Source organism: Colletotrichum siamense, assembly GCF_013390195.1.
Source record: "Colletotrichum siamense strain Cg363 chromosome Unknown KSG_Cg363_contig06, whole genome shotgun sequence".
NCBI lineage: Eukaryota > Fungi > Ascomycota > Sordariomycetes > Glomerellales > Glomerellaceae > Colletotrichum > Colletotrichum siamense.
The window spans coordinates 3,766,418-3,791,162 of record NW_023501019.1 but is presented as its reverse complement, the minus strand read 5'-3'; the positions used below and the strand labels follow the sequence as shown (position 1 = coordinate 3,791,162).

The following is a 24,745-nucleotide window of genomic DNA, read 5'->3' as shown; positions in this document are numbered from 1 at the left end:
TTGCGGTCCCCGTTTCAACATCCAATCCTTTTTGACTTTCTGTCCGCTTCCAAGTTCGTTCCAGGTAAAGCTCAGCTCAACCAGTCTCTGTGCGTTGATTGAAGCTTAGTAAACCCAGCTCTTCCGCGGCGTCATTTGCCGGTTACGTGTGAGAAAGTCAACTTGTCGGCATTTCAGTGATAGGGCTACGGCATACAACGGACGAATCGCGACAAGGCTACACATTTCCAAGACAATGGTTATGGTGGCAGTTCATGCAGAGACAAACACTCATCAACCCGAGGAGCAGCTTGCGAAATTCAGCCTCGAGCCTCATGCTGCCCTGCTCTCCTCCATCTGGACTATCTTTTGACCAAGTTTAGCTTGAGTCGGCAACACTTGCCCTGCGCAGGGCAAGAAGCACACTGCTGCCGCGCATGACTCTCTCTCAATGAGGACTAACGTGGGCGTTGACGCCGTTGGTCTTCGTGTTGTAGTGCTGCGTAAAGTCATAGCCCAGTGCTTGAGCGCCCTATCCCAAGATCAGTAAGTCGGCGGAAAAATTCAGCAAACCCTAATGCTGGGTGGCCTGTCATCCAAACTCACCTTGGTCATCTCCCTCGCTTTCTCCTGATCTGATTCGGCCTCTTTGCACAGCCTTAGGAACCCATCGGTCTCAAGTACCTTGTCACCAGGCACTGCAAACATTCGTCGGAAGTTATCGCTGGATACGGGGTCGATTATCTCTCTGTACTTTTGGCGGCGTACGTCGTCGTAGACGTCCAGGATGCTTTCGTCCGCCTTGCCAGTAAGGACTCCAGAGAGGCATTCATAGAGCCCTCCGATATCGACGATGCCGCCGGTCAGGCCGAGGCCCCCACTACCGGACGCCGGTCCGTCAGTATCAATGCGCGATGAAAGGCTTACTTAGATAGGTAAGACGTACAACGGGTTACAAAGATGCGCTGCGTCTGCAGCAAGCAGGAACCGGCCGACACGCATTTTCTCGGCGCAGCGTTGATGGACTTTGTACGGCCCAATGCTAACGAGCTTGTACTGGTTGGGCTCAGGCTGCCCTGGGAGTATCTTCCTGAACCTTTCGGGTTGCCGGGCGATGACTTCCTCCGTCGACAGCCCGGAGACGTCTCCGTATGTCACGCGCCACAAACCATCTTTGGTGATTTTCGCCGCCATGAACCAGTCTTCTGCATCCAAAATGAAGTTTGAGTCGGTGTATCCGAACTGATCAAAGTCGTAGTATACCTAGTAGATGCGGCGCGGTGGTTAGTCCCGATGATACTTTGAGCCAGCGAAGAATGTGTCACTGGAAACTTACATTTGTCGCCACAATCTGCTCGTCCCATGTTTTACCTGGAAAATTCGTGTCCCCAAATAAACGCCGCCGAACAATGCTATTAGCTCCGTCGCATCCGACAATGTACTCGGCGAATAGTTCCCGAGTTTCCTCGGTTTTGCAGTTCTCTACATCAACCCAGGCCCTCTTCTCATCCTGCCCAATGCCCGTCACACGATGATCAAAAAGGTAAGTGACTGTTGACAGATCTTTCGATTCGTCGTAAATGAGCTGCGCCAGATCGCACAAGGGCAGTGCGAGCAGCCGATCTGGATCGTCCCCGTGGATCTTGTTGCTGAGACTGGCGATTGATGTCCCGTCTGGCTTGCGCCATGCCACCCTATCGGGCAGGAAACCGAGCTCACGCGCGCGATGACCAAGCCCGGCGCGATTCAGAACCTTCATTGCTGGGGGAGCATAGTGCGTGGCCCGAGGTTTGTCGTCAAGCTTTGAGCTCTGTTCGATGATCGTGACAGGAATGCCATCTTTCCCCAACATCAGCCCTAATAGCTGTCCGGCAGGGCCTGCCCCGACGATGATAACCTATACTTTCATGTCAGTCAAAGCTTAGATATTGAAAGCCGATTAGCTTTCTTACATTTTTCGGCCCTACAGACATGACTAAGGTGTCTTTCACGCCCTAAACTAGTGTATGTATCGGCCTGCCGAGATGCAGGATGTAGGTCGATGAGTCGCGGATACGATGTTGTTGTCTTCTTGCAGATGCGGCTACGAGTATTCGGCATGCCGATTATGTGTTTTTAGACAGAAAAGTTGTTACAGATTGTGCTAATGGACGAGGTATTCACTTACTCGTCCAATGTCTCAACCATACTCACATGATCCCCGTCCCCCGCGTCCTCATCGGCCACCACTCTCACCCTCCACATTGGGCAATGGGCGTCGGAGTTAACCTCCACCAACACCCCCCACAAGCAGCGATGTCACCTTCCCGTTCTTTCCCCCACATAGCGCAACGTCTAATTGATTAGATTAGATCTATCACCACATTCGTCTTGAAGCTCAACTGTTGTTGGTGGTTTGCTTGTAGTGGGGGTGACAGGGTGTCAACTGCGGTGGCAAATTCTTAGAACTCTGGGCCAGTATTCTTTAAGGCTGTCTAGAAAGTAAAGACTAATTCAACGCAGCACACAAAGCTCGTGTGGGGTGACTATGATGCCAGCAAAGGCCACTAGAATGTTCAAAGCTGCAAAGCAGCCGGTGGGAGTGCATCATCAATTGCCAATGAAGGCAATAGGCGTTTGCGAAGTTGAGACAGAAGATCCGAGCGAATTCCAATTCGGGGAATCCTTGAGTCCTTGGCGGCTGCCTTGCCTTAATTCAGAAGACTGATTCTTCCTGCAGCTAGAGCCAAAAACACTTTGTCCAGCGCCTGCGATCCAACGCTTTGCAAGTATTTCGCCTGATCTATGCGCCTTCGCGATCTTACTTCGGTGTCATCGAGCTCCTGAAACATGCCAAAGGGCCCAAAGGCAGCGGTTGAGATTGGAGACCAAGGCTCCTGCGAATGGATGAACCGAATCCACGATCTGCGCATCTCTTCGCCAGTCGCCTTGGCAGCTGGAGATAATGACGAGTCGAAACCGCCAAACAGGAGGATCAGATCGATCGCGTGATGCGCTCCATTCGATGGCTGCCAAGGGTTGGCCTCATCAATGAGACTTCGGTACACGGGCGTCTCGGCGCGTTTACAGAGCTGAACCATCTCCTGAATAGGGAGCAAGAACTTGTAATCGTTGATGAAGTCCAACGCCCCAAGCTTGCACGAGGACGGCCTATTCGGGTAAATGTTGTATGCTTGCTTAAGCTTGTCGCGATGTTCTCCTGCGATGTCAAACGCGCTGACAATGTCACTGACCCCCATTGACCAAATGCCATCGCGCCAGAGGACAGACTTATACACAGGTCAATACTCAATTGGGGGTTTTCTTTCGAGCCCACTGACCTCGTTCTGAACATCACTGATCATCAGCCGGTTTGCCTCGCCCAAGCTCTCCTGCCATCCTTCAAGTGATGACTCCATCAGAAGGAACCAAGACTGGACCTCGGATCTCTTCAATGCTTCTACAACAACATCAGCAGGAGCTGTGCGCAAATCCACCTTGCCCAAATCGCGTAAGTGATGCTTGAGATTAGAGCGAAATGCAGCGGCCCTTTCTTGCGGTTGAGGGGGTGAAAGATGCAGAGACCCGGATGCCAGAATGCATTGCTTCAACGGCGCCTTGCTCACCATGTGTGCGTGGCAGTAAACTGCTCCTGCACTCTCCCCCGCAAGAGTAACGGCTTTCTGTGCGTAACTTTCAGCGCGGCTCTTAATTGAATCGCATTCAACACGGTGGCATCACTTACAGGATCGCCGCCAAAGGCAGCAACATGCCTTTGGACCCATTGCAACGCCAGCGCTTGGTCCTTCAAAGCAAGGTTTACTGAGCTGTCATCATCTCCGAATGCAAAGATGTTGAGTCTGTACTGGATGGCGACGGCGATGATGGGCAGTCCCATGCGTACAGAGTCTTCAACAATCTTCGTCGTGTCTGTACGCCTCGTGAGTCGAGGTGCATGAGCTGAGACAAAGTAAGCGCTTACCACAGAGACCCGAAGCGGCGCTGCCGAAAGTCACGGCCTGCGAGCCACCTTCACGAAAATACGGTCAGCGAACCTACGATGATGATGCCCTCGTATCGGGAGGTCTACCGTGAATCCAGACTAGCACAGGTAACCTCTCGCCGGGAGTCGTCCCGAGTCGCGCTTTGGGTACCGTGACATCCAAGTTGAGACAATTGAACTCGTCTTCGGCTTCTACGGGAAGCACGTGGTGTGGTGGTATGCGTAAGAGATGCCCAACATCGATGGGAACTTGAGGACATCGTGGTCTGGTGAGATTGTTGGTCAGACTGCGGGTCCCGAGTCAAGAGCCGGTTCGGCGGGGAAAGCGTGACAACCCGAAATGCGTGCAATCCAGCTCTTGTGGCAGGCTCTCGACGGGCTCGGGTGCCGCGAATCTCGACGGAATACGGCCATATGGTATGCCCCGAAAGTGCGCAACCAACGGGCGTTCAATCCCGACGAGGGTTGCGCCGAGACTAGAGTGATTATGTCGCAGCAGAGTCATGGCCAATTCAGCAATTCTGCCTTGTGCCTCGGCAGAGAGATGATTTGATAATTGGGCGGAATATTGTTCTAAGCAACAGACTTTTGTTCGTGTTTGAAAATCCGATGTTCAAGAAAGGGTGTCAACATGGCAAACCGGCATCGAAGAAGAAATCAAGCCGAGCAATCTACCCGGTTTTATGCGTCTGAATTGCCGCTCCCGACCCCGACCCCGCATGCAAAGCCCCCCAACTCCGCCTGCTCCGGTCGTCGCCGGCAGGCAATTCTGCCCTACGACGGAGCTTCCCCCACAAATCACACACGGCGACCCCCGAGTTCTAGAACATCAAACGAATGAATCATTTGAACACCCTGTGGAAATGCCTATGCAAGATTGTCTTTCAAAGCGATTCAAGTAGATACACTTCTGCCAGTTAAGAGAATAAAAAAAACTTCGTCCAAGCGCCCAACACGAAATCCAAACCGACGGTTTGGCTCACCTCCATCAGCACTTGATACTGTTCCGAGATAACTCCAGGGCCTTCTTCGTAAGTTCTAACGCCGTTTCGATATACGCCCAGGCCGCCTCCATCTCGATACTTCTTCCACGGCGCTTTGCCGTGCGCAAAAGTGATGATGTCTGCAGCAAAAGCTTCTGCAGAGGCTTGTTGCTTCGCATCCAGATGCTCTCTATAGTTCTGGAACAGGAGTGCAACATCTAGCACATGGGTGGCATAGCCTTTGAAAGGACCTTCCCAAGGGTTTGCCTCGGCCAGCTCAAAGAGGTATGAGTCGCCAGGAAAGCTGGCAGCCCACGAACGGGCCGGTGCCTGGAAGCCAATGTCTGATGCGAACCTTATGACACCTTTGAAGGCATCTTCATCGTTGGTATCTTCGCTGATTCCATAGGCTTTCAGCAATCTAGTAGCTTTGTCGGGGTGATCCGAGAAGGATGACTCAATTGACTTCTGGAACGAAGCACCAATACCAGGCTTCCGCTGGATTAGTCCGGCGAGGCCGAAGATGCTCGCCTGTTCATCGCTGGTTAGATAACTTTTCACACTTCATGACTTGGTCTACGTACATCATCAGGAAGATAGCCAACAAAGATGGCCTTGCAAGGGGTATTGTCGGGGATGGACGTTTTGGCTTCTACTGCCTTGAAAGTCGGCACGAAAGGTACAGTAGCTGCATCCAGCACGGGCAAAAATTGAAGACTCTTGTCGAGTTTCTCAAGGACCTCTTCAGGTGAAAGTCTGCTCAGAGCCTCAACTCGCTGGCTCGGAGTAAGGTCTTCGGCGCCGAGGGATTTGAGTGCTCCGCGATAAGCTTCCTCGGCGGCTGAGATTTCCATAGGAGGGAGTGACGGGGTTGCACCGCTTAGCACAGCCAACTGCCACGGCGCATCATCATTCGAGTAAAGCAAACGACTAGTTGAAACTATTAAAAGACACGTTAGATGCTTGGCTCTTCGCTGCAGCCTGTCTGCTTCTAGAAGTCGATGCCATTGGGGGTAAACTCACTTCCGCCGGCGCTCTCACCAATCACTGTAATCTTGTGAGGATCACCGCCAAAGCCGGAGATGTAACTCTTGACGTATTGGAGAGCAACTCTTTGGTCATGATGGCCTTGATTGCTCTTGAAACCCTCCTTTCGAAGTTCGTCTGAAGTCAAGAATCCGGGAGCTCCCAGACGGTAGCTATGATGATGAACCGTCAATGCTGCGTCAGAAGACAGTGATGAGATCATACATACTTGATACTGACTGCGATCAGAGGTTGGCCTTGCTTGATGGAAAGCTGAACGATCCGCTTCAAGTCGTACTGCGGCCACCAGTTTGACCCTGTAATGAAAGCACCGCCGTGGATGAAAACGATCACCGGAAGCGACTGGCCCTCGGAGGAGTTTGTGGGTGCGGCAATATTCAAGTTGAGACATTCTGTTCCAGAGATGCCTGGATGGCCACTGACTGGGAGGGTCTTCTGAATGATGAATTGTTCTTTATGAACGCCCTCGGGATCAGATATCACTTGCGGCCTGGTGTTCTCATTTAGCTCCGGTGGCCTCATCCCATCAGGCTGCTGGCTTACCCACCCATGACGAATGGCGCTTAGGCCTTTCCCGTCGTACTCGACAAGTTTTGCGTTGTCAAACCAGTGATTGAGGCTCGCATACTTGATACCTAAGAATTGAATCACATCTTCCGTGGAGCTTGCCTTGATATCTCCGATCAGAGGATGCTGAAAGATTGTAGTAGAAGCCATCTGATCTTCGAAGTGTGCGGTCGGATTAAGGATAAAGTCAGACGGCAAAGTTGGTTGCGGCTTAAACGATTCAGACACAAGAGTCACCCAAGTTGACGGAAGGCTTGAGGTTCTATCCGGATTGGTGCGGTTCAGACCTTTGCATTGGTCCCTCAAACACTTTGTTTCAGCCACAACCACAATGTTGAAAGCACTTGGAACTCACTACTAGATAGAACCTGTAAAGACCACAGCCAGGAGCATCAGCGGGTGTTCCGGAACCTCTGGCAGCCTTCCGACCCCGCATGTTGAATTGCCGAAGAAACTCCCGGAGAAGCAACCGGACATTACCCCACATTACCCCACATCGGAAACCCGGGCGTGCAGCTTCGCTTTACCCCCACTTCCAATCTCGGGAGCCGCCCCGGGCCGTGGTGTTCCTGCGGCCTGATCCGGTTCCCGCTATGTACCCCACATTGCCCAAATTACTTAGGCAAGTCGAACCGCAGTCGTCAGTAACGGATTGCTCTCCTTGTATCATCAAAAATTCATAATATAGGCAGGACCATTTCAGTCAAAGCCTCTGAAAACGAGCTGGGTTGGTTTTAAGAGGGGAGTTTAGCTATTAGTAGGAGCTAGGCTGCAGATTAGTATCCCCAACTAGGGTTTCAAGGTCTTCTAAGAGCACAAGGTTTTGCCACTGGTTAGTGAACAGGGGAATACAACTGAAGAGCGAAGACTTGGTTCTAAGACCAAGGAATCGAGCCTTTGAGTAAGATGAAACATTTGAGCATGGTCAGTAGTCTACGTCGCCAATTGCAACCAAATTAGTCGCTGAAAAGAGTCTCCACCGCTGCATCTTGTGAAAGCTTGTCGATTAAGACTCAAGATTCTGTCATTTCTGCCTTTGTGCTTCATTATGGTTTTCATATGCAGTTGCCAGGTGTTCCAAAACCTTTCCCATGCGCACAGTGATGCCCCAAACCCATACCTATCCCGAGACTTGTTAGCCATGGTTCTTTCATTCAGGGAGAAATTCCACAGCTCGCGAGACTTACATCTTGCAAGAAAAGACTCCAGGTCCGAGCAAGCCCCGCCGCAAACGATCTGTTCTCCTCTGGATCATAGTCCGCCTCTTCGAGAACTTCCTTCATTGCCGTCAGCAGCTCAGTCTCCGCCCTGGTTGGTTCGATGCCATTTATAGCATCAATCTCCACCGAGTGCACCCATTTGGTGACGAATAGTCCTGTTTATAAAGCTTAGCCCAAAGCCTAAGGAAGGATCTCACGAGTATTACCGGCATCCCAGGCTGCGACTGCGTGTTCAATACTCCATCGGAACGCGGCAGTCTTGCGCATCAGCATGTGTCCCATTCTGAATGGAATTTGGAACCCCTCCAGCGTTTTCTCTACGGCATCTAGAAGAAAACGGTCTCTTTCGAGTGGCGCTTCTGCCAAAATCGCGACCGACGTTTCAATGACTTTGGGATCCTCGGCCATCAAAGTGAGCCGGTCGAACCCTGTAGTGATGTCAAACAGTCGGATGTACGCGGCTCTAAGGATTCCATAAGATGAGAAACGTAGGGAGACAATATCCTTGTCATCCAGGTCTTCGAGTCGGTCTTGGTGAGGCATTTGGAGTAAGTTGTAACACCTCGAAAGAGATTCCAAGCCCGTTTTCAATAGAGACTGGCCTAGAAATGACTGACTGGAGAACGCGCAGAGAGCGGACGTCTGTGAGATCTGGTAAAGCTGACGCATATGTACCATGACGGCATGTGTGAGTATGAGCAATGAGAAGTGAGAGACTCGAGCGATGTCAAGTCTGCTGCGCTTCTGGTCATCTGATAGAACGCCTTCCACCAGTTCCCTCATAGTGCCGACCTCCTGGTGTTCATGCTTTGGCTGTAGACTTAGCCACTCGCTAGATGATTGTGCGTTCCATAGGGTTTCCTCATGGAAGCATTCAACTTCCAAATCGTTAGATGCGTTGAATATGGGGTTGATGCCGTAGATAACCATTCTCAGAGTGCCTGCAACATATATGCCCCCAAGAACTCGCTTCCATGATTCGCGTTCAACCCAGCGTGGCCACTCCATCGTGGAGAGTTTGGTTTTCTCGCTGTTGAGCTTATTGCGTGCTTGGTTGTATATCTAGGTGGAAAGTCAGCCAGTCACCAGGATTCATGAAAAAAGCTTAAAAATCTCACCAGATTGTAGAATCCACTTTCATCCGTGGAGGTTGAAACCAGGTCCTGGTCGCCGCTAAAGGTAGCATAAAAGGTCAAGAGAAATCTAGTTTGCGTGAACCACAGCGGGAAGTCCTTTATGACGACCTGCTGCAGATTAGTAAGTCTGCGTGGTTTCAACTCAGGCTGAAAGAGAGATTTACCGGTTCGACCAATATTCTAGCCAAGTCATACAGACGACGTGCCCGGCGCCGATCTAGTCGATACAACGCGCCAATGCTGCACATCGCTAGAATCAGAGCACTGGGAACCTTCCCCAGAGCGAGACTTTGCAAATGAAGGATAGGCAAATGGCAGTGAAAGCTTCCCATATAGCTTGCGAGGAAGTTTTGGCATGTTTTTAGAGTGGGCAAGTCTTTCGATCCTCGACTTTTCGCAGCTTGGCTCGAAAGCTCGTCACAGATGGAAGCATATGCAGCCTTATCTATTAAAGCTGCCGATGCCTTTTTGCCATATGGTAAACAGCATGAGGTCTGCTGCCCCATAGCTGTACCCACTTGCTCGGGTTCGGCCATGGAGAGATCGGAGTCGCATGCTGTTGAGTTTGGCGATACTTCGTTCACCGCCGTTCTCGTAGCAGTATCGAGACAATTGTTCAGTTGCACGTCATACATAGAATGAGGATCATCTGGCAGACCAAATGCGAGCCAGCTTGGAGAGTTCAGAAACCCCAAGTCTTGGGAGAAATCGAGGGTCCCATCCGGTAGAGGTAATACCGAAGGCGGGATCGGATAAGGGAACGATGTGTCTAGGAACGATGCAGCGATGTCTTCGGTCGCGAAGCCCATAGAGCCCAATGGTCTTGGATCTGTTTGTTGTTCGGTCCGAGACTCTAACAGAGTTGGTACTCCATGGGGTACCGACTCGTTTCCTTCAGCCAGGTCGAGCCCAATCGTTGCGATAGTTTCAGTGTCAGTTGCGACAGTAATACTCCCGGCATCCCTTGTTGTTGGAAGGGGACTCTTCTTGCGGCGCTTCTCTGGTGAAAATAGACTTTGTCTTCTTGGAGATCGGTTTTGAGCATTCGAAGGGTGTTCGTCTTCCGCCTCGCTCGATGTATCATCCGACTGAGACTCTTCTCCCAAATGACCTCCGACTGTGATGGCGGCGGCATCTGCATGAAGTGTCCGTTCATGCCTTGTGACTAGGTCTCTGAAGAGTATTGTTAGTCAAACGACACCATTAAGTAGCACCTGAGATGAGCCTACTTCCGGGCATAGCACTTATGGCAATACTGGCACGAGTAAGGCTTTTCGTTCGTGTGACTACGTTCATGCCGGATGCAATGCTCGCTGCGCTTGAAAACCTTCGGGCAGTAAGCGCATCTATGCTGTCTACTTTCACGTCGCGAGCGCTTGACCCCGGCGCTGGCATCCGGGGGCGTCGCAGGCGGGCCGGTTTCCGCGTTGGGGTTGGGTGACAGGGGTATTGCGGAAGACATCAGTATTCTGAACTTTCGCGCGGCGTCTGCACATGTCTTCGACAAAGACGTAGACTGGCAAGCTATCGCGAAAGTGAAATGAATGAGTTGATAAGAAAACGGTAAACAGGCCAGTTTGACCCACGAGAAAGATCGGGACAACGCATCTCGCTGCGATCGCCACTCCGCCAAGACGGACGCGGGGATAGCTCGCGGGCCGCGCTATTACTGCCGGTGATCAATAATATCTTATTAACAGTGTCAGTAATGGACACTGCGGGGAAATCTGTGGAGCAGATCTCCGTCACCAGATGTGTAGCACACTCGGCATTGCAAATGCTCGTATCTGATTGGGTTGTAATTGGCCTATGTATCCATCTGATCCATGGAAGCCTGCGGCGCTTGACGATGCAGTTGCTGGGACGAAACGCTGCCACTGACTCGAAAAGACGGACGGCTGGAGGCTCAGTTTCCGTCCTACTCCGTCCCACAACGTCATCCAACAACCATGCCATCCGTATTTACCTTCACGTTTCCCAAGTAAAATCCTTCTTTTTGCGCCTGAGCCCATTCGGCTTTCAGAACTTCTGCCCGTCGCGTGTTCCGCGGGACGAACCGAGCCTTGAACGGTTTGGGCAGAGTATTGACCCCCGGCTCATATGCATCATCTGAGAGATCTACGGGGATTTGGTTGCCACTTGGATCTAGTGCCGGCTCGATCTTGAAAGCCCAGAGGATCTTGGCAAGCGTTACAAACAGACTATTTTCTGCCAGATGCATCCCAGGGCAAATGCGCCGGCCGCCGCCGAAGTCAAAATGATCGCGGCCTTTCGCATCTCCTTGGGCGGCATAGAAGCCTGCTTTCTCTGGATAAGACAAATATCGCGACGGATCGAAGTCTTCTGGGTTGTCCCATTTTTCTGAACTGTAATGGAGGACATATTGTGGGATAGCGACCACAGTGTTCTTGGGGATGAAATAATCTTTGTAGAAAATGTCCGCGGTCGTGTAATGGGGACTTCCAATGTTCGTGACAGGTCGGATGCGAAGGATTTCCTTGCCCATGGCTCGGATGTATGGCAAATCAGCCTCATCAGAGAAAGTGGGAGATCGATCGTTTCCAACAACTTTCGTGAGCTCAGCGTTTGCTGTGTCCTGGACGCCTGGATGGGCTGACAAATATAAAATTGCACTGTTAAGTGCAGATGAAGTGGTCTCCGAGCCTGCTTCAATCATCGCTAGAGGGTAATAAGAAGGTTAGCCACACGAATTGGCCTCTTCTTGACGCGCGCGCGGAAGTCGGTACTTACATCCTGCCACGAAACCAGCCTGAACATCGCTGATTCCAAGCTTCTCAAAATCTGTCTCAATGAAGTGCTTCACGAAACACTCGGGAGCTTTCTTCTGATTTACAGCAGATTTCAACTCATCCCAGTAGCGCATCCACGTCTTTTTCTGCCGGTTGTATGCCGCAATAGCGCTCGGCCTCCACCATTGAAGGCATGATGGAATCTGGGCGAGTGGTGGGAATAAGTCGGCTACGAACCCACCAGGCTCTGCTGCCTCAGAAAAGTCTTTCAGGAGTTGGTAGATCTCTCGCATATCGTCGCAGTCCTGTTTCACCAGTCAGTAGATATTCGGAGATTCCAATTAAGCGACTTGTCTAACCCATGCTGGAACTCGTCGACCATATGTACTTGTCAACACTACAGAGGTCGTGTATCTGCGAACATGCAAGTAAAAGCTTTCTTGATCATCGTTACCGGTTGCAAGGTCGAAAAGCAACTGCTTCGCCTCAAAGTCTTGCGACGGTTTGTAGGTCTCCGATGCTTTCGGTGTCAGAAGCTTGTGAACAATGGTTCTTAGCTGCCTCCACTTTGTGCCATATGTCAGGAGAAGCAGTCGGTTTTCCCCAGAAAGGAGGTCGGATACGACCGGCATAGGCATCCTGCCTGATGTTTTTGCAGATTGCTTGTCGAATATTTCTCGGACCGCTTCAGGGCTATTAACAAAGACCCAGTTCTCCCAGCCGAGCCTGATCTTGAAAAGCTCGCCATTTTCGCTGGCCCATCTCTGGAGTTGACGTTGTGGCGCCTTCCCTAGTTGATGGGTGTTACCGACTAGAGGTAGTCCCTTTGGCCCGGGAACTGATTTGTAGTTTTTTGGAGGGCGAGAGTTTCTGTTAGAGATAATGCTGAACGATAAACATGCAATCAAGGGTAAGACAACAAATAGAAAAAATGCCATGGCGACAGAGTTTGGCTTTCCTGCAGCAAGGAATGTTGGTGAAACTCAATCTTTTGGATGCAAAGCAGCATGGCCAGTAGCATTTCGGGCTTGTGCGTTTGATAAATCCAGCCTCAGTCTCATTCCAGAATACGGTCGCCCGCAGCGCCCACATTCGTTACACTTCGCTCCGTCAGACCCCCCACGCAAGTAGGACGGAGTTCCGCGGCGTATGTTCGTGTCAGAGTCCACCAGGCTTGGAGCTGTCACGATGGACGGACCCCACACCAATTGCAGAGCTCAATTGCCGGGCTGTCAGTGTGCATGTGGAGTAAGTGCCGTAACACTCCACGTGGGGTGAACTTTTCCGTCCACAGGCATTGAAACGGTTACCAAGGAATTTGAAAGCACACTAAGAATTGCGCTATTTAGCTGGAAGGGAACACACGGTCTGAGCATTTGATCGTCAACTTCACTCATCACGGAACACGATGGCAGCCCAAACTCTCACCCCGAAGGACTTTCAGAACGCCTTTCACTGGGCAGCGAGTCAGAAAGACGGTACCATTCCGTCTTTTGCGACCCGTCCCAATGACCCTTACAAGTACCAGCCTGGTCTCGGAAACAGCTTTGAATCTGAGGCTATTCCCGGCACCATCCCCCAGGGACAGAACAGTCCCCGAAGCATCCGATATGGTCTCTACGCCGAGCAGATCACCGCGTCTGCGTTTGTCGCGCCCCGACATGCAAACAAGAAGGCATGGCTTTACCGATCTCGACCTGCTGTAGCTCATCAGGGTTTCGTAAGTGTCATCTGTGCATCGTTGTTGGAGTTCCAGGAGCACAAGATTAACAAAATTTCAGACTTCCCTGCCTGACAACAAAGACACAGAGTCAACTTTCATCCCTATTAACCCACGTGTCCATATCTCGCCCACCCAGTTGGCATGGAAGCCATACCCAATTCCTGAGGGTGAGGAAGTCGACTTTGTTGACGGACTCAAGACTGTTGCTGGTTCCGGTGACCCCACGCTGAGAGAAGGTCTCGCAACTCATGTTTTCCTTTGCAATAAGAGCATGTCAAAGAAGGCGTTCGTAAACTCCGACGGCGACTGGCTCATTGTGCCTCAACAGGGCGCGCTTGACATTCAGACTGAGTTCGGTCATTTGTATGTGCAGCCGGGAGAAATCTGCGTCATCCAACGTGGCCTCCGCTTCAAGGTCAAGGTCGAGGGACCCACCCGTGGATACATCCTCGAGATCTGGGGTTCCAACTGGGAACTCCCCGAGTTGGGTCCCCTGGGCGCAAACGGTCTGGCCAACGCCCGTGACTTTCTGCACCCCGTCGCTGCATATGAGGTCACCAAGGACGACCCGTGGGAGACCGTCTACAAGCTGGGAGGCAAGTTCTTCAAGAGCACCCAGCGTCACTGCCCATTCGATGTTATCGCCTGGCACGGCAACTACGTTCCTTATAAATACGACCTGACCAAATTCGTCAACGTCGGATCTATATCCGTCGACCACATCGACCCGTCTATCTTCTGTGTGCTTACAGCCAAGTCTCGCGACCCAACCGCGCCATTGGCGGATTTCCTCATCTTTTCCCCTCGCTGGGACGTGGCTTCTCATACTTACCGACCCCCTTACTACCACCGAAACTGCGCTTCCGAGCTCATGGGCCTTATCTACGGGGAGTATGGTGGACGGTCCGACGAGTTCCAGCCTGGTAGCATCTCTTTTGAGTGCGGCTTCGTCCCCCACGGAGTTGCCTACGAGCAATTTGCTGCTGCGTCAAAGGAGGATCCTCCCGTCATGCAAATCTCTCATGGCTCCATTGCCTTCATGTTCGAAACCAGCAGAGCTCTCACTATTACTGACTGGGCATGGAACAGCAAGGAAAAGCATGAGCATGATCCTAAGATGTGGGATGACCTGGTGGACAACTTCTCAAACCATCACATCGACATTCCCCAACAAAGCAACGGCCACAAGAACTGAGCTTCATGGTAATTTAGAGAACTTTGTTGTAGAAAGGTTTCGTATCAATCCAATTTTTGAAACAGAGATGCGCCGGCAGTGATATGTGCGAAATGACAATTCAACAACTTATTTTCCATCACACACAGCAAGCGATTTTCTGAGTCTATGTATGAATGCATTAGCGCAGCTTGTGATGCACCCGCTAACTGTAGAGCTTACAACGTTAGTTTCTGAGTAGTTGTTACTAATGTGATTGGACATCATTTGATAATGGCTGCACGACAGGGGGTTGGCCTAGCGCTGTGTCCTCGTAGACTCCGCACATTAATCATTGAAATAAGATCTGGGCCTTTGGACTATTAGACTTAGACAACACTTCCATGGAGGATGGAAGTGAATCTGAAACAATTAGAGTTGTTTCCGAAGTCGGGTCTGCAAACAACAAATATGTGGTCACACAACATTGTCACCGTGACGATGACAAAAAAGACAAGTCATTGAGCCCCTGAAGGGATTGCATAGATTGTCTATCTCTAGGATATAAATCTACAATGAACCCAAACACAGCCTGGGCTGAACAAAATAAAACGCTGATTCCGCAACATCGATAAGAGCATGACTCCCAGACTAGCCAGTGCAGCACTGGTGGTCGCAGCGCTCCGCCTAAACCAGAATGTTAGTGATGTATGTATGAGAAGGTTCGGTGGGGAAGCTTACGGTGCCGACGGTGGTCTTGGAAGGACCAAGAGAACGCTCGAAGCCCTTGGCTTTGCAGATCTTGTTGAGCTCTTCAGCAACGCCATCGGCGAAGCAGAGGCAGGCGGAGCCGGAGCAGTATGTCAGAGTCTCAGAGCACCTTTGACCCATGACGCCAGCTGCAAGCAGCGTGAAAAGGAATTTTGTAAGCTGCATGTTGCAGATTCTGTCAAAGTATTGATGTGTGAGTGAGGAGTTGCTGATGGGATGAAGAGAAAATCGGTAAGATGAGTGCGAATACTGGGCCATTTATAAATACAGCGCCATCAACCCATTCTGCCCATTCTAGAAGCCTTCGGACTAAGAGTCCATGGCAGTAGAATTGTGAATGATGCTTAATCGATGGGGCCCAGGAGTCTAGTCCCGGCGGCCGTACCGGGGAAGGATGACCCCAGAGTCCTGACTCGCAAACCGTCTGAAGCAACTGCGGCAGGACTCCGTGGGGTTGTTCCGAGACTCGTCCCAAGAGACGATCTGAGATACAAGACATCTCGTGCAGCAGATCATGTTCGTCTGACCAGGTGAATATTCTGCCAAGTGCCAATCCGCGCATTTTCGACCGAACTCTCTGCTTGCATCTCACTCGACGGTTCACTCGTGAGAAAAGACGATGCCAACCCTCAAGTTCAAGCTTGGTAATTGTGCATGCGATTGAGCACAGCGCAGCAATGAAGTTTCCACAGTTTTTAATGATGTAAAAACAATTGCAACACCGCTTGTTCGCGTCTACCTTCCCAATTGCGACTTTACCCCATTGCAGTTTCATATACATGGCGGTCAAGTAGTACTAAGCGAACATTTCGGTGCGCCGAAATGTCCGACCACACTTGGTTCTGAATCGATCTGATCTGAACCACCAGAAATAAAGTTTGCCAAGATTGCGATCTTCAGACAAGTCGAGTACTCGACACAGCTGTCGTCTATTTCATCGTCTTTTCCATGATGCCAAGGTATTTGACTCCGCTAGTCGTCCCAGGCGCGCGGAGCTATCCGTGTGGGACGTGGGCGGCCATCAACTTGACAATGACTCAAGAGACGTGCAACACGCGCATAAGTCAGGGGGTTCAGGCGAGAAGTTCCAGAATCCATCAAAACTCGTAACTTGACCGCCTTATCTCTACGGAACCGGTGGTTTTGGAAGTCCGAAACTAGACATTGGTCGCGTTGATACGCTTCGCGAGTGGATCGCGCGAACCTCAGCCCCAAACTTTGTTCTAAATGGATGACAACGGTCATTGTTAGTTGGCCAGGTCTCAAAGAAAATGAACACAGTAACCCATCATAATTTGCATCCGGTACCAGAGTGCTATTCGAGCTACACTAAGAGCCACCTTTTACGGGCGTCAATGGTCTTTCTATTTGAGATATGTGTCGAAAGCATAATATATAGCAAGCGATGGTCGCGGCACCTTGGTCCCTCAACTCTATAACTCTAATCAATCTCCTCCGTGAACCAGCACGCTACGGTTCTTGTCCTGCGTCGAGATGGGGACATCAAGTGCAGGGTTGCCCTGGAAGAAGTTGACTGGCTTGAGCCCTACCATCATCTTCTCACACGGCATGACTGGCCAATCCTCGATGCGCGGGTTATGCGTCGAGCCAAACGTGTGCCAGACGACAATATCCTCGTTGCGGACTGAAGACAGGCTTTCTTCCTTCCGCTGCTTGATCCAAGATGCGATGCCCTCTCCGCCGGAGGATTGCATCGTGAACCTGCCGGCGGGGAAGAGCTCTTCATCCTGGTGACGCGTCACCCAGACGGCGTGGGAAGTATACTCGGAGCGCTTGCCGTGCCATGAGTTCGGATGAGCCAGAAGTAGCTGGCTGTAGTGCGGCAACAACTTGAAGCCGACTGGGGTGCCCGTGGTTGGGTTGGTGACTCCCTCATTGACAATCTTGAAAGTTCGGTTCGTGTTGAAATCCAGATCGAGCCCAGCCTCTTCTTTGACGTACTCCGACTTAGTGGTGTAGCCTACACCGAAGGGGATATACTCATCCGAGTCTCCAGCATATGGAATAGGCTCGGATTCTTCGACAACGAGCGAATTCTTATGCCCGTCGATAGCCGGGTCGATCCTCAGGCAAAAGATGTGCTGGTGGTAAGGGGCCAGAACACCCGGCGCCACAACCGTGCCCCACGGCACCTTGGCATCAATATCTATGGGCGCCGTCGACATGATTCCTGTTGCCCGAACTTCGTAAAAGATGGAACCATCCTGCTGGAAGTAGAAGAGAAAGATGTACTCGTAATTGCTGACCGTGATGATGGTCTGCAGCACGAGTACACGTGATCTCGTCACGACGGCATTCCCTGTACGGAAGTTGGTATGCTTCCACAAGATGCCATCGTCGATCTCATGACAGCATATCACGTTAGGCATCTTGAGAGGTTCTCCTGAGGATGTGCTGAGCCATCCGTCAAAATACTTGATGTGGCCCAGACAATCACAGCCCAACTTGAGGTTGTTGGCGTTGATTCCCGCACCGTCATTGCCCAAGTCAAAAGCTGCTTTTCTCGGGTAGGGACAGCGTGGGTCGCCGTAAGGTACAAACATCTCCGAGAGGGACAGGCGATAAAACAGGCTACGACCTTCGAAGCGAACGTCGTGTAGAGTCATGCCTTCTCGATAGTTGAAGCCAACTCTCATGGTCCATTTCTCCCATGAAATGTGATTTCCATCAATGCTGAACGAGGGTCCTTCCGGCTGAGAGACATGATAAGGCTTCGTTGTTGTCCTTCGTTCCCGAACAAAGTCTGGATGGTACTCGCTGTCGGAATGAATCTTTCGACGGTCGAACTCAAGCTTTTCTTCATGGATCTTGTCATGTTCTCCAGACGGGAGCCGGTATATCTTGACAACCTCAAGCGAGTTCGAGACCTCGGCACAGATATCGAGCGGATAAGCGTAATAGTTGGCGTCAGGGTTGTCTGAAAGACGCATGTAGAACCATGCCTACGAAAGGTCAGTTTCCTTCAGCCGAGATGCCTGACTCTGAGACTCACCATAGTCCATCGATCCTTCATGTCCTTCATCCCATCAGTAGCGTATGCCCAAGGCTCGACAACCACCGTCGCTCCCTCGGGGAGCTTCAATGTCTCAATCTCTTGCTGGATCCCAGAATCCGCCAGACACGCCGCCGCAACCTGGGCCATGAACTCGGTGTCGATGAACGAGTGTTTACCTGGAAGGGGTGCCTTGGACATGATTGTGGCTGCATTCAGATCAACCATGACTTCATGCAACGTCTTGCCGATGTAGGCCTGAACTCTAGCCCGTCGTACTGGATGTGCCAAAGCCTTATCGCCCGCTTCCTGTCCATCGAGGAACGCCGTCATCTCCTTCTTAGGAGGCTCAGCCAGTGAGATGGCTCTGAAGAAGACCTGCTCATTCTGAATCGATCTCCGGATGATGTCGGCCGCCTGCGCGCGAGACGAAAGTCAATTCACCAGGGCTCATTCTTCTCAAGTCACCGTTCGCTGGCATACGTACAATGCTTATCTCTTCCGGATAGAGAGGATCAAGGGGATGAGGTCTGACGCCAGTCCCGCCTTGAATGTGCTGCGCGTCGCCCATTATCTTTGAGAATTGTAGATGTAGAGTAGGCGCTTTTGAATTCTGTCAGAATCATGGAAGACCGAGAGCAGAACCACAGACTGCACTTGTCGTCATTCCGCGGGGCTTTTAAGCCCGCAGCCTGCCGCCGAGAGCGGCATTGTGACTAAGATTTCGGCATGATAAGGCCGAGGATTCGGAGAGATAGGACGCCCCCGCACGCCCGGACTACATCATCGTCCCCGAAGGGTATCTGGAGCCTTGAAAGTGGAGAAGCGGACCCGGCGCCGTTCCGCTAAGGTAAGGAATTGTCGAGCAAGGAAGCCGGCTTCTCCGATATTCGGGTCTTCTCTCCGTAGAATGGGGGGAATCTGGTCGGCCGCTGGTCATCGAATACGACATGGAATTTGGTAAGGCGCGAATGACAGCCTCCATGCTCCAACTGCCGTGAAACCCCGATTGCACCCGCTGCAAGCCGGGCTGCACGCCGAGCATTTGTCTGCGCTGTATCACATGAGTAATGAGAGACGTCTTGGTCTTCTCGCTGTGATTTTGATTCAAGTTCATTGTTCTCATGATGGACTGTTTGAATATCATTACATTACGTGAGATGAGATGTCGCAAGACCGCGCGGTCCATTACCTTGTCCCCCAGAACAATTTTGTTAGCCTTCTTCTAACCAAATGACCGCCATGCCCCCAGCCCTTAGGTCAAGCGCCTTGGTCTATAAACAATTTCCCATAGTCTACATTAGCCAACTTTTACGGAATGTAAGCCCTAACCATGAGTCTTGTGCGCCTTACCACGCTGGCAACCCTTCCGAAAACAGATGATCAAATCCTAGTTCTAAATGTAAACCAGCCACCGACTAGCAAAGATCGCCCAGCAAAGTATGAGACTCCGCCCAGGAAAAGAACAGCCACGTAGAAGCCAGACAGAGCAGTTCCGCCCATAGACTCCAACATTTGTCCGCCGATGGGCACGGTAATCAAAAGCGAGAAACTGACGACAAAGTTCATGGTGCCTGATTGAGATATCAGCGGAATAGCTCGAGGAATGGCATAGTTCAGGGTGCATCTTACCGAGGTATCTTCCGTAGTCCTTCGGGTCACATGTCTTTGCGATGCACACTATGAAACACTGCATCAGTCATGGGTCTTCTGGGGCATGTTCGGAAACAGTCTCTTACCAGGCGTTATTGAAAGGAAGGATCCAGAACCGATACCCCAAAGTGCAGAAAAGGCATATAACGCTCCGATATGTTTCGTTCCGAATGGGACCAGAATGATTGCAGTGAAACTGACGGTGAACAAAATCATAAAGAGCAGTACATTAAGATGGCCGAGTCGGTCGCCGGCCATGCCTGAAACGATACGGCCTAAGCAGGAACATCCATTGAGAATGGCAATGAGAGAGAACCCAATGCTGGACGGGAAGCCAGCAACTATGGCAAAGGTGGGCAGAAGACCGGTGATACCAAAAAGGACAAACTCCAGTAGAAAGAGACCCATAGTCATGAAGTCGAATGGAGGACTTTTGAACGCCGAGAAGTTCAGAGTGGCACCCTTTCCCCCGAGGGGAGCAGAGGATGAGGATGCAGTCAAAGTGGGAAATGGAAGGAAGCAAATCACCCCCAACACCATGATGCCGAGGACGAGGAAACCTGTCGCTCGCATGGTCCATTGCCATCCGAGTTTGGGAAGGAGGGAACGGAACATCATTGATAGGGTGACGCCACCGAACGATGACCCAGAGAGAGCCATACCCATGGCAAGCCCACGACGGCGGCTAAACAGCTTGCCGATGACGGCCATGGCAACGGTGGAAGTGAGCGCACTGCTGATGCCGCCCAAGACTCCGAGGCAGAGTATGAAATGCCAGTACTCTGTGCACTCGCCCAGGAGGAAGAACAACGGAACAAGGGTAGCTGCGGAGATGGGCGCTAGGATTCTCGTGCCATAGGCGTCCATGAGCGGGCCGGCCTGTATTCCGAGAAGGAGACCTAGCGAGGTGAAGATGCCGCTAATCCATCCGAGATCACGAGCTGTGTAGTCGCTCAGCTGATTCAATTGAAGATACGACTGCACCGTCCCAACGGATTGCATGAACCCTGAATACTACTATCAGCCAAGACAAATTTTGCGGAAGAAGTCGCGTGTGAGATAAGAGATCGCTGGACATACCATAGCTGGGGTAGAGGAACATGAACGACCCGACAACGCATACCCATGCTAGCGGGCTGGACTCGGGATCTCGTTGGCTGGAACCGGACCGAACGCTCGGAGGAGTCCCGAGCTCAATCACCTCCGGCGGAGGAGGAGCCGATGTTGGAGCAGACGTCGGCCGCGCTTGTTCCTCAGAGTTGCCCATTTCTGCTCAACGCGCGCGGCACTCAGATCTAAGCTCAGGCGGGAATATTCCTGGTGTCCGCCATTGCCTCAGAGCGCGGCTCTCTACACAAGTTGTGGCCTTTTATATATGGTTGCCGGTAGACCGGCCGAGAACGGCATCTGGTAAGAGTCATATGTGCATCTAGATTACGCGATCCAACCTTTGTGTCTCAAGTTGGAGAAGACATGTGGGGCACGCCTTGCACTTGACATATGTACTACGCAGTACACCTAGTTGCTAGATAGTCTAGACCCGCCTGATAACTCTATCACAATCTTTGTTGGGTTACTCCACGTCCGATTGACGGAGATGGTTGGAGTAAGGCGTGACTTGGCTGCAGTTGCACTGGGGGAAAAGCCAGCTAAATGGGGAAGGTTTGGGCGGGGAACTATGCCCGCGGCGACTTGTCATGACACGTGGGACCGGATGACCGGGTAGATATCAACAAAGGACCGGAAGTCGCAAACGAAGACAACATGCGGTGTGAAAAATATGTATGTGCTGCTGTGGTATAGTCACAGGTTATAAAATATTTACAGGTAAGAAGCCTCAACCAGGAAACCGACGGTGAACTTGGAGTGGCGCAGGATGGCGGGCCACATGATAGTGTCGTAGGACTACGGCATGTTAGAGACAATATTCTGATTCTTCGAGACTACTCAACACTTACGTCTGAAGGGCTGTGGATGTAAGGGCTGGAGGTGTCAATGGGCTCGTCGCAGACATAGGCAGCGGCTGCATTCAACTGTCAGTACTACCGCTCACATCTACTGCATGTCGGCGAAACTCACGGAAGCCGTTGGAGCGGGCGCTAGCGTGGTCAGAGCATCCGTAGCCGCAGGAGTCGCTGGTCGGCGTGCTGCCGGTGTACTGGGTAGCGACGAGGCGGACGTAGGAGGTCAGGGAAGAGTCGACGTAGTCGGTGTAGACAGAGACCTTGCCGGAGGGTGAGTAGCCGGCCATATCCTGGTTGACGACGGCGAGGACGGTCTTTCCGGCGGACTTGTAGTTGGCGAAGACGGCCTGCGATCCGAGGAGACCGCCCTCCTCTCCGGCGTAGAAGTGGAACTCGAGGGTGTTCTGGGGCTTGAAGCCGGCGTTGGCGAGGACGCGCAGGGCCTCGAGGATGACGACGACACCGGAGCCGTTGTCGTCGGCACCGGGGCCACGGGCAGTGGAGGAACCGCCGGTGGAATCGAAGTGGGCGCTGACAATCACTGCGCTTTGTTAGCATGAAAGATCTGATGCTGGCATCATTGAAGCAGCGTACCGATGTCAGAGCTGGTTCCGGGGATCTTGGCGATGATGGAAGGCTGGCTGAAGGAGTGGGTGAACTGCGACACCGTGATGGCGGAGTTGGCCGCGGCGACGGACTTGACCTGGTTGAACAACCAGGTGGCCGCCTCAGTGCCGTAGGAAGAACGGTAGTAGCGGTTGTAGAAGCTGCGAATGTGTATTAGTATCACTGGGAGGACATCATGAGGACTCGAACACTTACTCGGTCAACGTCTTGAGCCAAGTCTGGGGGTTGGTGTTGGAGACCGAGGAAATCAGGGAGTTGGCCTCGGTGATGTGGGTCAGGGTCGTAGGGTAGGTAGACTGTCTCGTGGCCAGCTCGGCCTCGGGCGGGGTGGAAAGAGCAGTGAGAACCTCGGGATCCTGGATGAAAGTCAGTAAACAGTCAGAAATGGCTGCATTGAAGGCCTCTTACGGTGATATCGGTGATATCAATGAAGCCGATGTGCTTGTTGACGTAGTTCTCGATCTTCTGCTCGTCGGTGACCCAGGTGCCGGGGTCGGTCTCGGACGTCTTGATCAGGCGGAGCGCAGGGTCAATCGCGATCTTGTCGGTGGCCGGGGAAGCCAGCGCGAGCCTCGAAGAGGCCGCGAGAATGGCGAGGGCGGAGTTCAGATGCATTGTCCTGGTGTTGAAGGGCGCGTCCGGGGTGTGATGGCAGATGCAGGCAGAGGCGACGACAGCGAGAGCAACTCTTCCAAGCCAACAAGAAAGGCTGGGCGACAGCGCCCCTTTAAGAACACAAAATGCCCTCACGAGACTGCCGCGCGACCTGGCGTCATTGTCTTCGGGATGTGGAGGATCGTTCTGCAGGGCGGCTGGACCCGTTACCCCAAACAGGCATCTCAACCAGCTGCGGTCTCCTCCGCCATTGCGCTCTATATTGGCCCCGACGAGCAAAGAGGCAGTTCGTTCATATTGCCCTCGGAGCAATGGCTAGCATGCGGCAGGAGATTTAAGCTTATCATGATCGCCAAGCCCGACTGAGCTTAGGGAGCTGCCAAACCCAGCTAGGCCCGGCTGTTCGATGCTACCCTGCCCGGTAGTCCCGCAACCCCAACCGGGCAACTTGGCGATGCCATTGGGCGTTGCTGGGGCCGATGTGGTAAGTGTAATGTCGCTGAGCACGATATTTGTTCTTGGCAAAGTCCACTGGTCGGACCAGCGCGGCCACTCACTGCTGTTTCTTCCAGCCAGCTTCCTCTTCGCTGTTGTGGATGGACTTCTTTCCCACCAAGCGGTCAATTGAATTGAATGTCGTTGAGATATTTTTGGAAATGTTTCGACAGACTTTCGTCGCTGCCTCCGTAGTCTTTTTAAACTGGGAATCGTTCACGGCCTTTCCAGTCCTTCAGCTCTATTGCCAAGACAATACTTCTCCGCCATTTGACGAGGGTTTTATCTCCTACTATTTGAGCTCAGCTAGATCCAATTTGTGGGGGCTTACGCCACTGCGAGAAAAACAACTATTTATGCTTCAATCTATGCCTGCCAAGAATTGTTGCTGCTGTCTGATTGTTGGTCGTGCTTAGGGTCAGCATGCCGATCAGTTTGGGTCTAGCTATGGTGACATGATCTTGCCAGGGGTGGTTGATGGGCTAATGCCTCGAACGCAGACTACGTATGCGGACCAGACGCAACCAGGGCCGACTATGACGACTCGCAGTGGAAGGCGGGGAAACAGAGGTTGGTTGGTAGTCTTGAAGCCATTGACGGATGTTTGAGGGTGTTATTAGTGTGGCGGTAAGCATTTTGAGGCAAACACGTTTGTGTATTTCTTTTTATCAAGATTGAACGTAGACTTGAATTTTGTTCGCTGAGTACTTTGTGTGAATACTGTGCTGAAGCATACCTAGTACTCTTATTGGCTCACCATGTAATGCTATTTAAAACACTGCAGCAATAACGGAATTCGATGCGATGTTCGGTATTGAATTGCCATCATTGTCCCTGCTGCGTCGCAGTTGGTGATCCATGGCGATTGGTCCCGTCCCATGGCTCAAACAAGTCGAATAAAATGTTTCCCAGTCCTATGCTCGCCACCCCCGTCCGCCGCCAGTATCAAGTGGCGAACCAAATCACTTCGTTAAGCGGGCACAATGACTTGAATTATTTTGCAGTTCGCGTAAGCTTGTAAGAGTGGTCCCTCTTTAGAAGACGGTCTCTTAGTACCTGCTTGATTC

At 51.8% G+C, this 24,745-nt stretch overlaps 7 protein-coding genes across 7 annotated transcripts; 1 reads left to right on the top strand and 6 right to left on the bottom strand.

The window, feature by feature from the left end:
* Positions 1–427: 427 nt before the first annotated feature.
* On the bottom strand, positions 428–1,952 carry terC-3 (FAD-dependent monooxygenase terC; the record flags this gene model as incomplete). The annotated part of the gene is made up of 5 exons (XM_036641837.1): positions 428–511; positions 586–859; positions 926–1,242; positions 1,316–1,876; positions 1,932–1,952. The coding sequence occupies 5 exons, from the start codon at positions 1,950–1,952 to the stop codon at positions 428–430; spliced, it is 1,257 nt and encodes a 418-aa protein (XP_036493172.1).
* A 5,630-nt stretch (positions 1,953–7,582) lies between these two features.
* Positions 7,583–12,302, bottom strand: yanC-4 (Cytochrome P450 monooxygenase yanC; the record flags this gene model as incomplete). The annotated part of the gene is made up of 7 exons (XM_036641836.1): positions 7,583–7,678; positions 7,746–7,933; positions 7,985–8,840; positions 8,897–9,022; positions 10,881–11,593; positions 11,666–11,969; positions 12,024–12,302. The coding sequence occupies 7 exons, from the start codon at positions 12,300–12,302 to the stop codon at positions 7,583–7,585; spliced, it is 2,562 nt and encodes an 853-aa protein (XP_036492736.1).
* A 770-nt stretch (positions 12,303–13,072) lies between these two features.
* hgd (Homogentisate 1,2-dioxygenase) lies at positions 13,073–14,582 on the top strand (the record flags this gene model as incomplete). The annotated part of the gene is made up of 2 exons (XM_036641835.1): positions 13,073–13,384; positions 13,446–14,582. The coding sequence occupies 2 exons, from the start codon at positions 13,073–13,075 to the stop codon at positions 14,580–14,582; spliced, it is 1,449 nt and encodes a 482-aa protein (XP_036492735.1).
* A 609-nt stretch (positions 14,583–15,191) lies between these two features.
* On the bottom strand, positions 15,192–15,476 carry CGCS363_v009985 (uncharacterized protein; the record flags this gene model as incomplete). Its single annotated transcript, XM_036641834.1, has 2 exons — positions 15,192–15,227; positions 15,282–15,476. The coding sequence occupies 2 exons, from the start codon at positions 15,474–15,476 to the stop codon at positions 15,192–15,194; spliced, it is 231 nt and encodes a 76-aa protein (XP_036492734.1).
* Positions 15,477–16,756: 1,280 nt separating this feature from the next.
* Positions 16,757–18,895, bottom strand: AO-I-6 (Copper amine oxidase 1; the record flags this gene model as incomplete). Its single annotated transcript, XM_036641833.1, has 3 exons — positions 16,757–18,274; positions 18,325–18,741; positions 18,812–18,895. 3 exons carry the CDS (start codon positions 18,893–18,895, stop codon positions 16,757–16,759), a joined length of 2,019 nt encoding a protein of 672 aa, XP_036492733.1.
* An 812-nt stretch (positions 18,896–19,707) lies between these two features.
* On the bottom strand, positions 19,708–21,244 carry apdF-17 (Aspyridones efflux protein apdF; the record flags this gene model as incomplete). The annotated part of the gene is made up of 4 exons (XM_036641832.1): positions 19,708–19,898; positions 19,957–20,004; positions 20,064–20,984; positions 21,058–21,244. 4 exons carry the CDS (start codon positions 21,242–21,244, stop codon positions 19,708–19,710), a joined length of 1,347 nt encoding a protein of 448 aa, XP_036493414.1.
* A 554-nt stretch (positions 21,245–21,798) lies between these two features.
* Positions 21,799–23,183, bottom strand: LAP1-4 (Leucine aminopeptidase 1; the record flags this gene model as incomplete). The annotated part of the gene is made up of 6 exons (XM_036641831.1): positions 21,799–21,882; positions 21,936–22,000; positions 22,057–22,482; positions 22,536–22,708; positions 22,764–22,924; positions 22,977–23,183. 6 exons carry the CDS (start codon positions 23,181–23,183, stop codon positions 21,799–21,801), a joined length of 1,116 nt encoding a protein of 371 aa, XP_036493413.1.
* Between the last annotated feature and the right edge of the window lie 1,562 nt (positions 23,184–24,745).